This window comes from Melospiza melodia, chromosome 5, assembly GCF_035770615.1.
Source record: "Melospiza melodia melodia isolate bMelMel2 chromosome 5, bMelMel2.pri, whole genome shotgun sequence".
Classification (NCBI taxonomy): domain Eukaryota; kingdom Metazoa; phylum Chordata; class Aves; order Passeriformes; family Passerellidae; genus Melospiza; species Melospiza melodia.
Window position 1 is genome coordinate 76894790 of NC_086198.1, and position 15254 is coordinate 76910043.

The window sequence follows — 15254 nt, forward strand, 5'->3', positions numbered from 1 at the left end:
GATGCTTTTTGATTATATTACTCATAGATAACTTTTCTATTATATATATTTATGACATTCATAAAAACTTGTTTATATTCTCCAGAGCCACCTGGAAATATCTCTTTTCAGTCTCTTATAGTTTAAAGCAGAAATAAATCAAGACACAAATGGAAAAGCATAAACCCAATTAAGATCAAGCCCCTTTCAGAATGAAAAGAGAGAAATCCTAACTTGAGATATAAAGATTGCATAAAATTAGATGTTATAATTTGGTTTAAGATGTTAATTTCAGTGCTAGAATCAGATATTCTGTATTAAGGTTTCTTTCCTCCAGGCTTCTGCAGCAGAGAGAACTGAAATGCTGCTAATGAGTTTATGCTTCTCTACTTCAGAAGATGCTTGTATCATTAAATTAAGAAGCATAAAGTGGTGGGCTTCAGGGAGCATTTCCTTCCTTTTAGTAACAAAAAGTTATACTGAAGATAAATAAAAAATTTTCACCTTCTTGAAGAAAGTGAAAAAAAAAGTATTCCTGCTTTTCCTCAGGAAAAATGCTTTTGTAGCTTGTCCAAGAAGGCAAAGAAATAAAAGAATATAACCTGTCAAAGAAACATGTTAGCCTATAATTTGGAAATCAGGAATGTAATTTGAAAGGGAAGTAATTAGGGCATATTAAATGTTAACATGCTTAAGGAAGGATCACAAAGAACCTGAAATATTGCATATATCTCAATCTCTTCCACAGATATAAGATTTTCTGGTGGTGAATGCACAATAGAGAATTGCATGCTTGTTTATTAGAAAATGAGTGTTGCAAGCAGTGTTTGGAATATGAATAATGAATTTAGCATCTGGTTTTCATTCTAAGGGGAGAGACTCCCTTGAAGTAGAGGCCCCTCTGAGCAACTGCCATCCAAAATGAGTCTGTTCTCTCAATTAACTTAGCAAAGCAGTATTTCTGATTAGCCATACTGTATCTGTGTTATTTCCCCTCTGGGCTGTTTTTTTTGGAGTGAAAATTTTTCTAATTTTCTCTGAGATAAAATGGAAATGTGGTTTTGGCATAGTTTTGGGATTCTGGACGGTGTGGATGGGATGCTGCTTGTTTGTCTCCCTTTTGTAGCAGAATCCCAATAGGTTTTCCATTTTGGCATCCCCACATGTGCACTCCTAGCAGGGTGGTCTGACAGAATTGTCCTCCCAAAGCTGTTGTGGCAGCTCCAAATTTCAGGCATTTTGTCCAAGGCCTTAGTAAGGCTGCAGGATGATGTGTGCTGCTATAAATATTTTTTTTGGAAATTTGTAGTCTGTGGTCACAATTGGATTCCAGCAGAAACAGGATATTCTGCAAGGTGTTTCAACAGTGATGGGATTCTGCACTGTCTTGTTTTATCCCTGCCCCTTTCTTTCACAGCTTTTAGAAGGTTTGGCAGAGGCTGGTGCAATGTGAGGAATCAGACACCAAGACTGGGAGCAGGAATATGCTTGCATTTTCCTTTTTTTGTTTAACCTCCTCCCCAGAATGAGCCAAGGCCTTGGCTGCTTTTGAAACTGCACTGATAGGAATAAGATTTTTGTAAACTAGCTTTCCAAAACATTTGCTTTCCAAATATACTGTCCAGCTGAGAAGATTATTTATGTAAAATGAAGAAATTATATGGGCCTTACCTTTTCATTGATCTTGGAGTGTGTTTTCTATTTTTTTTTAAAGTATGTTTATTGGAAAGCACTGGGGATAAAGACATGTCAGACACATTACAGGTTCATATAAAACATCTTGTCTAAAGTTTCTATAATGTCATCTAGGCTAACAAAATCAGTTTTTGCTAAGTATTCCCTAATGTGGGCTTTGCTTATAACAAGGGTGGGTTGTCTTAGCAGATATGAGACTGTGTCTGTGCTTTCTTGGGCTTTTGAACTAAAGCAATTTAATGTTGTATTTTCTGGTCAGTACAAACCCCTGTCACTCAGATGAGCTGATGTGTTGTTAGAGAAATCCAGAGTGTACTTGCTGATTGTTGTGGTTGATTGGTGTTCTCTGAGCATCTTTTGCATTCAGAGCATATTTTTGTGCCATATTTCTTTTCAGTATGTTTATTCCAATACTCTTGAGTCATATGGTGGTTATTACTGCACTAATAGCACTAAAATAGTGTCTCATTTTATGAGTAGAATTATGTTTTTATAGCTGCTTTTGTTGTTGCTTCATTTTTTTTAAGTTATCTTAATGAAGGCCTGAAGAAACTGCATTTACAGTATTGGAGACACAAGTTCTCTATTTCCTCTTCCTCACTCATCACAGCTGAAATTCTGTGACAGGAAAATTGTACTTAAAACTGAGTGAATGGGCATGTTGACAAGCCTTTGGGCCAATGACATTTTCAGGATGAAATTTTACACTACCTTAACATTGCAATAGAAAGTTCTTAAGTATTAGTGTAACAACTGTAGTGTGGAAAGTCACTGTTGGTCACATTGTACCACTCATATCTGATGCTCCAGAACATCACTGTGTTGGTTTATTACCCAAATGCAGAAACAAGGTTTGCTCTTTGTTCTCTCAGCATCTGGACTGCAGTGTCCCTTTCTATGATATATGCACATCTTTGGCATTCTCTGCTGTAATGCTCCTGATTTGTATAGATTCATTTACCTCATGGTGAGTGGGTGTATCCAATACATGGACAACATTTTATAGCACAATTTGACTCACTAAAGCTTGTAGCATCATCTGGGCTGTCATTCTTTAAAACAAGCAGTTCAATCCTGTCCTCTTCTCTTCTGTTTGGGATCATCTTTGCATGTATAATTGTTCCGTGTGTTATTTAAAGAAAGGTAATGTGCAGCTGGTATAAATCTACTTCCATGCAGTAATAGCATAAAAGATACTTGCATTTTGTTTATGCAGGATAAGGTAGTCTGTCATTATTTCTTCTACAAGCTAAACATAAGCACAGAAATAAACAGAGCAATTAAAATTGGCTGCTCAAAAATGAAAGATTCTATACAACTTGGAAAAATATCAGCCAGAGTATTTTTAGCATATTATGAAATATTGACTATGGAGGCTGAAATCTTCCTTCACTGTCCTTTAGTTTCTGGCAAAAGAAATTCTCAGAGAAGCTTAAATTTGTAGAAATAGGGAAAAAAAAGTTCCTCTAAAATCTTTCTATGCTTGAGAGATGACAGCACTGCATACTTCCACTTGTTTCTTTGGAATTAGAGGATAATATATTTCAATCCAGTATGTATAAATTAAATTGTCAGCACTGAGCATTTACTGCTACTGAGTGGACATTGCTAACGTTGTTGATTATATGCTGATTCATTTTACCCTTTAAATGGCCTTTGCCAGTGATCTTTTGGGAATGCTCCAGGTAAAAGCTAAAGCTATGATCATGTTTTAGAAATTCACCTTGGAATACAGCTACTACTACTGGCAGGTTATTTTTCTCTATAATATGATTGGAGCACAAAGCTAACAAGAATCAAAATTAAAATCATCCTTGCTAAAAAGCTTGTTTTGATTAATGTAGCTTTCACTACCTCACAGATTCAGAGGTGTTTTAATGTAAAGTAATTATAGTAATATCTATTACTGGAAGTATTCTGTTACATGAGTTAGTCTATGCACTTTGGGGTGTTTCTTGGAATTTTATTAAGTCTGATTCCATGTAATCTGAGAATAGTTTAAGAGCAATATTAGCATGGAGTTAAGCTTGCAAGAATCAATTAGTGTCATTCACTGATGTCTGTCATAGTCATTGTTCTGCTGCTGTTTATCCATTCACATTTCAACTCCTGTCAGGGCACTTCTCTTGTGCCTGAGGTTGGCATGTGCAGCATCCCCTGATGTCCCCACTGGGCACTGGGCCTCTGTAAGCTCTCAGGAGTTTCATGGAGCCCATGTCCTGCTGAGGCAATTTTTACTGTCCTCATCCACAAGACAAGATTGCTGAATCTTCAGCAATGTGCACAAATACATGTGTGATTCTTATATTAAATATCTCTGTGTCTATTTGTTATTAAGTTTTCTGTTGGAACTTCTTGGGAATTAAGATTTTAGAAATTCTGCCTGATGTTTTTTTTTTGGTTTTCATATGAAGCACTCCATTAGAGGGAGTTTTAGATATACACTGTAGGAACTACTCAGTGCTTGGAGACAGAACATTTGAAATAAAAATCTCAGACACACAAATTATGTCTGGTGTTACATGCTCTCAAAAGGGGAAAGTGTTACTATATTTCTCTGATGGCTGAATTCCTGTTTGCAAGGACAAAATGCAGTCTTAACTCCATCTCAACATAGATTTCATGTTTGAATAGATAAATAGTTTATTTTGCTATGTAGTGTTCTTCTGCTGTACAATTATCTTCCAATTTTATCTAGGAAAAATTTAAATATCTAAGAGGTTGGACAAGAGCAGAAATGAAGAATGATTTAAAAAATGGTTTATAGGGGAAGATCAAAGGTTAGGTAGATTGAAAGAGACTTCTTGTCTTGGATGGACCAGGTTTCACACAGTAATGATTTTCCAAAGCTTTGTCATTGGCATTCCAAAGAAATTCAGGAAAATTATCTCAGTAGCTCTACATTCCTATTATATTCATCTTTCTCTGCTGACAATTATTTTTATTTCTGTGTCAATAATTTTCCATTAAGTGGAAAATTTACCAATTCTTTATTTCCTCAGCAACCTTTCATAAAGCCTCAGGAAACTTTGTGCAGAGTTTTGGATATGGATGTGCTCTCTCCAGCTGGGAACAACAGTAGAAAAAAAACAGTGGTTTGTACAACAGTTGCTGAAGATGGACAGAATAGGACTGGGGTCATCTTGCTGTCACCCCTGTGGCCTTGCTGTCCATAGTTCTCCTGTCCCAGCATGATCATGCACTGGCTCTGACTCTTGGGAATTTACAGTTAAGGGCCACTTCTGTAAAGTCAGGGACTGTCCTTTCCTCATTGGGAGCAAAGAGATATTACTTACTTGGGTTTCCTTAACTCCTTCAACCAGCCTCCTGTTCACAGCCTTTTAAGAGGAATTCCCTGCAAACATATGCTCAGTAAATTCCTCAGTATGTGGAACAATCTTGTTTGAGATGCTGAATTTTACCCTTTTCATAAAACAACTGTTACATCTTTTCTTTTAACAGTAAATTCCTCCAGCCTGGAAATCTTGCAATTTTTTGTGCAGTTAGAGGTCTGGTGTTTCTACCTTTGGACAATATTCCCCTGACACTGTTTGCTTCAAAGCTATAATATGCAGCTCATCTAAAACTGTACAATATTTGCTATCTCCAGCTGCCACTCAAGGAGTTATCTCTATGCCTTAGCATTGGATTTTTTCACCAAAACCAAGTCACATCTCCTTGGGGTTCATCCCAGAGTTTGAGCTTCCCAAATTAATGAATATTAGTGTAATAGAGCTGGTATTCTGTGTATATTTTTCTTTCAGGAAAATGAAATTAAATAAGTAATAAAATGTAGTCAGTTTGTAGATGGGGAACAAGAGCAGTCTTTTTCTCTTGCAAGATACAAAGAGCTGTGTATATAGAAACTTCCTTGCTTGCTGTACAAAGGTGAAAATTTGTTACAAAACACAGATTTTAATCAAAGCAGTGAGTAAATTTTTTTTTTCGTTTTAAAAATAGCTCATCAAAACCTTTTTCATGTGCTGCTAAATCTTTATTATCTGAGATCATTGTCAGGTGTAAATTTCAAGGAATATGGCAAAAAGATAATTAGTTGTAGGTAATCAAACACTATTCTTAGAGCCTACTCTCTGAACTCAGAAGTCACGAATTTTGGTTGCCCTTTTTTCCTTCCTTGTGCTCACATCTTTCAAAGCTGATTAAGCTTGTGGGAATGAGATGAATAACTTCTAAGTTTCTGATGTCTAAAAAACCTTGATAATTCCTTGCTGCTGGTAAGGCAAGAGGGCAGTGCCTTGCCTTCGATTGATTGTTCTCTGCTGAAAAGTGCAAACTGGGACCAAAAAAGAGGAAATCCTTCTCCAGAAGTCTTTATGGTTCTGTGGTTTTTGACAAGGAAAATAGATGTCCTTAATTTTCCCCAAGCCGCTAGATGGCGATTGCAGACAAGTCAAGGTTTGCTAAGGAATGCATGTACCATCCATACCAGGCTGGCATTGCTATGGTGACTTTGTTCATTTTCCTATTTTCTGTGTTTATTGAGATCCATGCCAGATTTTAAAAATTAGATCTTCAGACTGTCTGGAAATTGTGTTTCATATAGAAGTCACAAAAAATAGCTGTTTATTCCTTTGGAACTAATATTTAATGCTAATGTGGGCACTAATAAAATGTGGCAATTTTCCAAAAAGTTTTTTTAAATTATTTTTGCTGTGTAATTTCTCATGAGTGAGTTGCCTCCAGCTTTGGAGGTGCCAGATAAATTGAGTGAGTTTGATGTTGTGAGTGCCCTCAGTCTTTTCATTCTGCATTGCAAAGATGCTCTTCTAGGCAGGGTGCAGTTTTCCTTGCTAGTCCTCCAATACCTTTGGCCTTTAACAATGGAGCAAGTGAAGTGTTGATGGTCAAGGAAGCAGTTCACTGAACCTGTGCTTAAATTTCTTCTCAAACTGATTAAATGAGATGTGAGAGCACAATTTATGACCAGGTGTGGTCCCATGTAGAACAACAAAAGACAAAGAAGTGAGAAAATTTTGAAGAAGAAGCAGCAAATAAACTGGAGAGAACAGTAAAGAATAGCAAGAATTAAAAAAAATAGCAATTAGATTTTTTTTTGAAATGCAATTAGAAATTTGGAATGTAAAGCTCAAAGGAGTTGTCATCCAGCTATCTATTAGTATTGTAATGAAGTCTGGTCTTACAGACCAAAGTCTTGCTTCTGCTCTAAAAGTATTACAATGCTAGTCATCAAACAGATGCTGTGGATTTAAAAGCTTACTTTGTGTTTTATTGTGTAGAGCTGAGTTGGTGTTCAAAGAGAATAGTTGTGGCCTAATTATTCTAATAAACTTTCTGGAGAAGAAGTTACTAAGAGAAATCACAGGAATTTTTGAATTGTAATGCTTCAGTTTTTGCTGGAGTGCTACATTTCATGAGAGAAACTAGAATTTTGCTGTTCTGAACTTTTTTTCAAATGGAAAAGAAAGTATGTGTATTTCTCAAGTATGAGGAAATAATTGGTTTCCTGAAGCAAAATCTATTAGAGCTATTAAATCTAACAAGATCACAGTCCCAGTAAATGTTATTGTTTACAAGAAATGCAAGTAGCTTTTGCTATTTGTTGGCACTGGTAGCCACTGTAAAACAATTATTTTGCTCTTGTGCTTGGCACTGTGCCTCACTAACAGCAGGTGGATTGGTCACCACATCAAAGGATATGTACATAACTTTACCTGTCTAACTCCTTCCTTCTATCTGTTTGGTCTAACTCCTTGGCTATTTTTTAATTTCCCTTGTGATACATCCATCCTGTATATATTTATGAATGGATATTCTTATCTTAGTAGGAAGTTTTGTCTCTGTTCTTATTTTTAAGTAAGCTCTTAGAACAGTGAGGGAATTAGTCAGAATCAAATGCCCACAGAATAGTCAGGAGCCACCTCTGTGCATTCCCATTTATTTCAGTACCTACCTACCTGTTATATTGCTTTGTTCCCCTCCCTGCAGTTTGTAGGGCTTCAGAATGACATATTCCATAAAGCTTTAGAAATGCAGATCTGGGTAATTATAGATTAGTGAGCCATTTTCCACAAAAAAAAAAAAAAAAAAAAAGCTTGTAAGTATTGATGCCTTTGTATACAGACATGGATGTGTATTCTGAGTCACTGGGGCTGACTGAGGTTACTTGTTCAAAATAACAATTTATGCTATTAATAATGTAAATGGGAAGGAGGAGAGATGTAGGGGTTGGCTGAATCCACATAAAAAACTGAAAGAAGAATCAGAGTATAGGAAATACAAACAACAACCCTACTTGATGTAGAGTAAGAAAGAATTAAAATGCACCACCAGCCTCTGTGATTAGGTGAAATCTAACTTCACTGACTTCAAAGGTCATTTATCCAATATATGTCTGTATACTGTAGTCCTTGGAAGGAACTGAAATAATATACTGGTTTTAATCTAGGAGGGAATGAAAATATCAGTGGCAAATGAAGATGCAGAATTTTGGATACCAGAAATAAAAAGCTCAACAGAGTTGAACTGACTGAGAAGAAACTCATAAAACTGGGGAGCTGCTTATTTGATTTTGATGAGGGATTGTTTCATTGATGATTCTACTCTCCTTACATATAATGACTTTCCTTATGGATTAGAACATTGCTTATTGAGGCTTGCAGCTGTGTTTGTGAGACTTCCAGAGAGACACCCAAACCCCATCAGTTCTGAGCCTCCTTGCCAGGACTGCTGGAGATTGTCTGTTGAGGATTTGAATATCTCCAAGGGTAGAGGTTTTGGAACTTCTCTGGGCAGCCTGTTCCAGTGTTTGACCACTGACACAGCAGAAAAATTTTTTTACATTCAAATGGAATTTCCTGTAATGGTTTCTGATTGTCACCTCTTGTCCTGTCGTTGGGCATCAGTGAGAAGAACCTGGCTTCATCTTCTCTACATGCTCCCATCAGGCACCCTGAGCAGAGGACAAGGATCAGTCTCTTGTCCTGCTGGTGATGCTCTTCCTGATGCAGCCCAGGGTGCTGTTGGCCTTCCTGAGTACAAAGCTCATTGCTGGCTCACGTTCAGCTTGCTCTTCACCATGATCCACAGGTTGTGTTCTGCAGAGCTGCTTTCCAGACTGTGAACCCTGTGGGACCCTGCCATCCTGTGTCTCCAGCTGCCTGTGGTCCCTCTGAATCACTCATCTGCCAAGCACTGCTCAGGGTTTTGGATTGCCTGCCATCTTGCTGAGGTTGCATGAGTCCTGTGATCCAGGTCATAGATGGGGCTGCTGGACCTTATTTGCCCCTGGGCTGCTCCAGCAGTGACTGACCTCCAGCTGTGTGACTGCACTTTGTGCCACTCACCAAAGCCCTTTGGAGCTGCAGTTCAGCTGGGTTTCAGTCCACCTCACTGTCCACTTATCTAACTTGTACTTCAGCAGCTTCTCTGAGGCTTTTATGAGTGAGTGTTTTGAAAGCCTTGCTGGAGTCAAGGTAAACAACATCTGCTGCTCTCCCTGCCTCCACAGAGCTGCTTACTGCATTGCACAAGGTGTCACTGGTTAAACATGATTTCCTCATTTTAAATCCATGGTGACTACCCCAGATCATCTGCTTGACTTTAATATGTTTGCAGATGTTTTCTAGGTTTATTTGTGCCATCATCTTCCTGGGAACTGAGGAAAAGCTCATTGGCCTGTAGTTTTCTGCATCTTCCTTCTTGTCCTTGTGGAAGATAAGAGTGACAGCTGCTTTCTTCAGAAATCTGCCCTGATTGTCACAGCCTTTCAGACCTATTGGATCTGGGACTTGGGCTTCATCTATCCTTTTATCAGTTGGAAGATAATTTTGGATTACAGTGTTGTTTTTACATGTTTTTAATATTTTAAAAAATAATTCTAGGATTTTCTTGTTAATTATCTACTAGAATAGCTTAATCTTTTTTTTTACCCTCACTCAGAAACAATGAAGAGAGGTGTTATAATAGTTAACTTCCACAACCAGCTTTTCCACCACACCTTTTCAAGTTTTCCTTCTTGTCTGTTGAAACATGATTTTTCAGAGAGGGCAATTTTGTTTCTTTGTTGGTTCTAACAAGATGTGGATGCCCTTTTCTAACAGTAAGGGATAACATTCACATCTCAGATTGGATGGTCTGTGAAGTTTTTGCAGAAAGACTTGAAATGTACACATAAAAACAAAACTACAGGTTATATTTTGTAGAGGTAGAGCCAGTAGAGGTAAAATCCGTGGCTATAGAGGGATTCTATGCAGCCTGTTTAAACCAGCAACTTGCCTAAAATTAATTAATCTAAAATTAGATGAGAGGGATGTGCTGAACTATTCCAATAGCTTAAAGATGAACATTAGAACTCTCATGTTTCTTGACTTACCTCTTTTCTGAGGAGCTAGTCAAATTATGAGGTGTTAACTAATTTACAAGGGAAAACACATTTTGCAATTGTAAGTACTGGTGTTTTCCAGAATTATTAATAACACTTCTAAAATTGAGTTTAAGGTAGACTTTGTTCATATGCCCTCAATGTAAACAAGATAGCAATATAGTGATTGATTTTTACATTGCTGATAGATTTTGAAATACTTTTTTTTTTTTAATTCACTTTGTTCAGGATTTTGAAGCTAATGAGACAAGGAAAAATGTCAGTGAGAGTAACTATAAACAATTTTAACCTGTGCTGGAAATTACCTAAGTACATATCACAATACCAGTGTAGAGTCAAATGAAAAGCCCCTCTCCATCCTATGTTAGAATGGTTCTATAAATCATAGTTAAAATATATTTTAATGTGTGTAAAATTAGGCTCCCACATTCATTCATGTCCAGGTACATAATAAAGGACTAAATTTTCTGAGTTTCTGAGGATCTACTAGATTCCATGGCCACTTGGACTGCATATTATTCATAGGAATGAATACTAGTTCTCCCCATCTTGTTGTTAGTGGAAATCAATAGCTGCCAATGGTAGTGTTAGTTTTGTGTACAGATTAAATAACCACTTGCTTCAAAAATTACTTTAAAATATGCATTACCATAAGCATTGCCACAACTGTGTTTTTAACTGTTTCTAGAAGCTAAAGAATAAAATATTCCAGTTGGCAAGTGTTTCTTCTGAGTATTGATGGACTAAGAGCAGTGTTGCTAATTTTTACCCATGCTGTGAAAATATTCTGTATTTTGTGTGGTATTTTCCTATCTCTCTCTGTAGGATGCTGTGGCAGGTGTTCAATTTGAGTACATTTAATTGTACATCTTTAAGGGTGGTACTCATGCTAGGAATGGCACTGTTGTGGTTCAGAGGTTTTGTTCTTTTGCTTCTGCTTTAGATTTCAATAGCATTTGCTGTCTGATTACATCCCTCTTAAGTTTAAAATAACAATTTTGAGTTGAAAATTGCATAGAAAATGATTGTTCTGATTTGGAAATTATATAGCACTATTCCCACTCTCTGAACTTTCAGTATTGCATAATATTAGTATGTTCCTCTAATTCCTGAACCACTTGCAAATTAATTACATGGAATGACAAAATCAGCTTGACACACATTCTCTTGTCATGTGTAGCTTTTCTAGATAAAGAAGCATAATGACACAAAATAACAGAAAGGAGTTGTCTTGTGCATCTTTGATGCTTTACTGGAGGTGTATGAACCCAGACCTTGAAAAAAAATTTGCTGCTGATCCTAGACCTGCATATTGGTTGATAAAATTAGCTCTAGTTTTTAACCTGTACTGATGTGCTGTAGACAATAAATGGTTCCTTATTTATCCTGCATTTAAAAATAGTAGGAATAGATACTAGAAAAAATCCAAGAGGCTGAAGAATATTCAACTCCTTTAGCCTGCAGACAAGATTCACATGTGTTCTTTTCTCAAAAGTAATGCAATATAACTAAAAGACACTGGTTAAAACAGGAAGAAAATTCTTTTTTATTGGATTACTAATTATCTTCTATGGTGCATCCAGAGATTAGGCTTTGAAATGGTCACAAGCGAGTAATTGTTCTTAGAATCTTCCAATTTTTATGGAAGAACAAATATTCAAAAGTATATACAGATGCAGAGGGTGAAGATTCCTTTGGAAGGCAAAGTGGTTAATCTTTCTTATTATATGGGAAAAAGTTGTTGGCACTAGTATCACTAATGCTGGTAATAAACTGTTCCTAAACATATTTTAATACATTTTCACTTACTAAGCATTTTTATTCTTCCTGTTTGTAGAACATTCAAGGTATCTCTAAACATCCGGTTACAATTGCAAAGAAACAGTACATAAAAGGTAAACTGTGTTTTTATTAAGATGAAAAGACAGTTTTATCTAATTATTTTACTGTGTGGTATTATATTTTGAAGCAAGCTGATAGGTCCAGCATTAAATATCAGATGATCAATGCTTTGTTATACATTAGCATTTAAACCAATTACTTTTTCTGATGTTCCTGAAAAAAAAAAAATTGGTGTTTCAGCACTGATTTAAATAGTTACAAGCTTTTAGATTTTTTTTGTTTTCCTCACTTTTTCCAAATGAAATTATACATCTTAAATACCTTAAATATCCTAGGGATGATTTTGTGTGTTTAGCTTGTAAGGCTTTGCCTGAGTCAATGTTTAAGCTGGGCCATTTTAATCATACTCACAACTAAACACCAGTAGTTAGTCAGATGTGTTGTTTTTGATAACAGATGTGTTAAGGCAGATGATTTAAGGCAGATGGTTCAGAGAGAATCAAAGTGAAGTCTAGAAAAGCATGAGCCAAGTGATAAAGAGAGAAACCCATAGAGCAGACTCAAATATAAGAAAGATTTTGGAACACACATTCTCCTCCTGGAATGCCTGCAGCCACAGCTGGGCATTGCTGCTCAATGTTTTTCTGCTAAGGTCAAGCTTTGCCTTTTCACAGCTTTTCACTCCCTGTGTTGGAAATAATACAGGTCATTAAACAGGAGGCTAGGGAAGATAATATAAAATTTTGACAGCAGTTTTATTTTATCTACATGAGTCATTTTTATAAGTATTTTTTCAAAGTTGCTATTAAAAACTATGTCAGCAGGGGCAGCATAAACCTGAGGTGCTGGGCATAACTATGGCACATGAAACTTTCTGGAGACTTTGTTAATCATCTTATATGCTTCTCAAAAATGTATTTCTAAGTTTTTCCTGTATCAAGACACATTTTTTTCTATTTTCTTCACTTTTATGCTGACCAGATCCTGTTGCATTTCAAACACCATCCCTCCCTACACTATGTCAAGTGATATTCCCTGGATGCATTCAGTTTCTAGTACCTTGTGTTAGTGTTTCATGATATTATTGGGGATTTCTGTCTTTACAATTTGGATGCCTATGACAGCTGTATGTTCTCAACATTATATTCCCCTACCACCTCAGAATTTGGTTATTAATACATTGCTGCAGCATGTTTAAAGATACAAAAATACATATTTTTACTTATTTTTGTAGGCTCTTCTTTATGAATGTATCCTTTATTAAGTGATCTGTGAATAATGCTAGTTATTGTATATATTTGATAGCTTGTGTTTAGGAAAGGGTTTGGATTTGAGAAAGGAAGTGAGCAGTACTGCAAGGGTGGTGAAGGTAAAGTTGTACATGACTGATATAGTGAAATAATTGTGATGCTGGCAGTTGGTGCTCTGCTAGTTTGCTTACACTGCCATTTCTATGGTGTTGGCTGTGTATTTGCAATAAAACCTTCTATGGTTTGCAGCACAGTATTTTTGAGCTGGTGTTTGGGATTTAAATGTGGATCTCCTCTCTAGGAAAAGAAGAGGACATAATAACTATTTCCCCAAGAACACTGTTTGTTTCAAAAAAAGGATGTACATTTTTAGCAGCAGGTAAGAGAGAGAGTGAATTATTATTCTCATACATATTAATAGTCACAGTTCTCTCATGTCTTTTTCCCCTCTCCTTTGGATGACATATTTTACAAAGCTGTCAAATCCCTTAGTAACAATTAATTTTGTTATGTGATGTGTGTTCCTTATTATGTTTTGGAAGTGGATGATGTTTTTGCCTTGTGAATATAAATAGTTAATAATATTAATTGACACATGAAGATAATGAAGGACTGAGACACTTTGTGATCCATAACTGGAATATAGCATCTTCAGGATGAGCTTCTTACAGGCACCTGCCTTTTTTGAGAATGAAGAAATGATTGACTACTCCAGGCTTACATTTTAATTTGTGATACTCTGGTTAAAATGTAGGTATGTTTTTATTTTAGAGCAATAGATGCATTTTAACACTGTTTTCTAGACTTTTCCCATATTGAGTTAAGGATCCTTGCTGACTTATCATCTGAACCAGAACTTCTGAAACTGTTCCAAGAACCTGAAATCAGTGATATCTTTACTACACTGGCTTCTCAGTGGTAAGATTAAATGTTGCATATTTTAATAGTAATTAGACAAAATATTAAGAATAACCTAAGCTATTTTATTACTGCATAATGATAACAAAAGACAGTATTTTGTTACAATATCTATTGTTCATACTATTTTAACACTATGAATTCCCTTCTGTCTTTCTGAGCCTTCTCTTCTCCACATATCAAAACTCTGCAATCCAACTGGCCAGTATGAGCCTTGTGGCTAAAGCTGATGCAATGATATATTGTGAACAGTGGTTGCTGATGGCTTCCTCCTTCTATTATTTTTAACCAATTCTTCTAAAAAATCCAGAGCAGCACTTAGGTTATCCATCTAAAAAAGCAGAACAGTTTTTCTGAGTAGCAGTACAAGCATTATTGAAATTTACTTAGATATCCAACAGAAGTATTGGAATCATATTACATATACTTGAGAAACAGAGACTAGAGCTTATGGGATTTCTTTTGAACTAATAGGGTTTAGTGCTTCCATATTCTGGAATTATTTGGAAAAGCTGCTACCCCAATCATTTAAAAAAAGTAGATATTTTAATCTCCATATCTATATAATTATTTACTAATCTCTTCAGTATGCCAATTAAAATATTAACTGTCAAAAAAGATGGAATAGTAGTCACTTAGCTGTTGAAGGTATTTTATATTGTTGTTTATATCATGGTGATGCCTAAAAACCTCTCTTGAGACTACTACTCCATTGCACTCAAAAGTGCATGATCATTCAATAAGTGCCAGGGTAGATGTCAAGAAACTTTTGGTTTCAACAGATAGGTCAGAAAAAAATTGAATAGAATGCTGTAGCATAAAGCTGTTTGAACAGACTGTAGTTCATGTAAATATTATGCACTTCTCTTATTTTCTTTGTCTCCCCCTCTTTTTTATCTTTTCATCTCCATTTTAGTTGGAAGATTGTTAGCTGAAAATGAAAGCAAAAATGCCTATGATTGATTGAGCTCAGTTCTCATCCTACAGTTTCTAAATTTTTGCAGGCATAGTGTTCCAAACATGGTACTTCCTGCACACTTCCATAGTTCACAGAATCGTAGAATCCTAGAATGCTTTGGGTTGGAAGGGACCTTAAAGACCACCAGTTTCCAGTTCCCCTTCCATGGGCAGGGACCCCTTCCTCTATCCCAGGTTGCTCCAAGCCCCATCCAACCTGGCCTTGAACACACCCAGGGCTGGGACATATT

The 15254-nt window shown here is 36.2% G+C and overlaps 1 protein-coding gene across 1 annotated transcript in view; it reads left to right on the top strand.

Annotated features, from left to right (window-relative positions):
• POLN (DNA polymerase nu) overlaps positions 1–15254 on the top strand; it is an 87439-nt gene that overhangs the window by 22081 nt on the left and 50104 nt on the right. The window contains exons 16-18 of the mRNA XM_063158098.1: positions 11874–11931; positions 13430–13507; positions 13932–14046. Coding sequence (XP_063014168.1) covers positions 11874–11931; positions 13430–13507; positions 13932–14046 — 251 coding nt within the window. The remainder of the gene's footprint in view (positions 1–11873; positions 11932–13429; positions 13508–13931; positions 14047–15254) is intronic.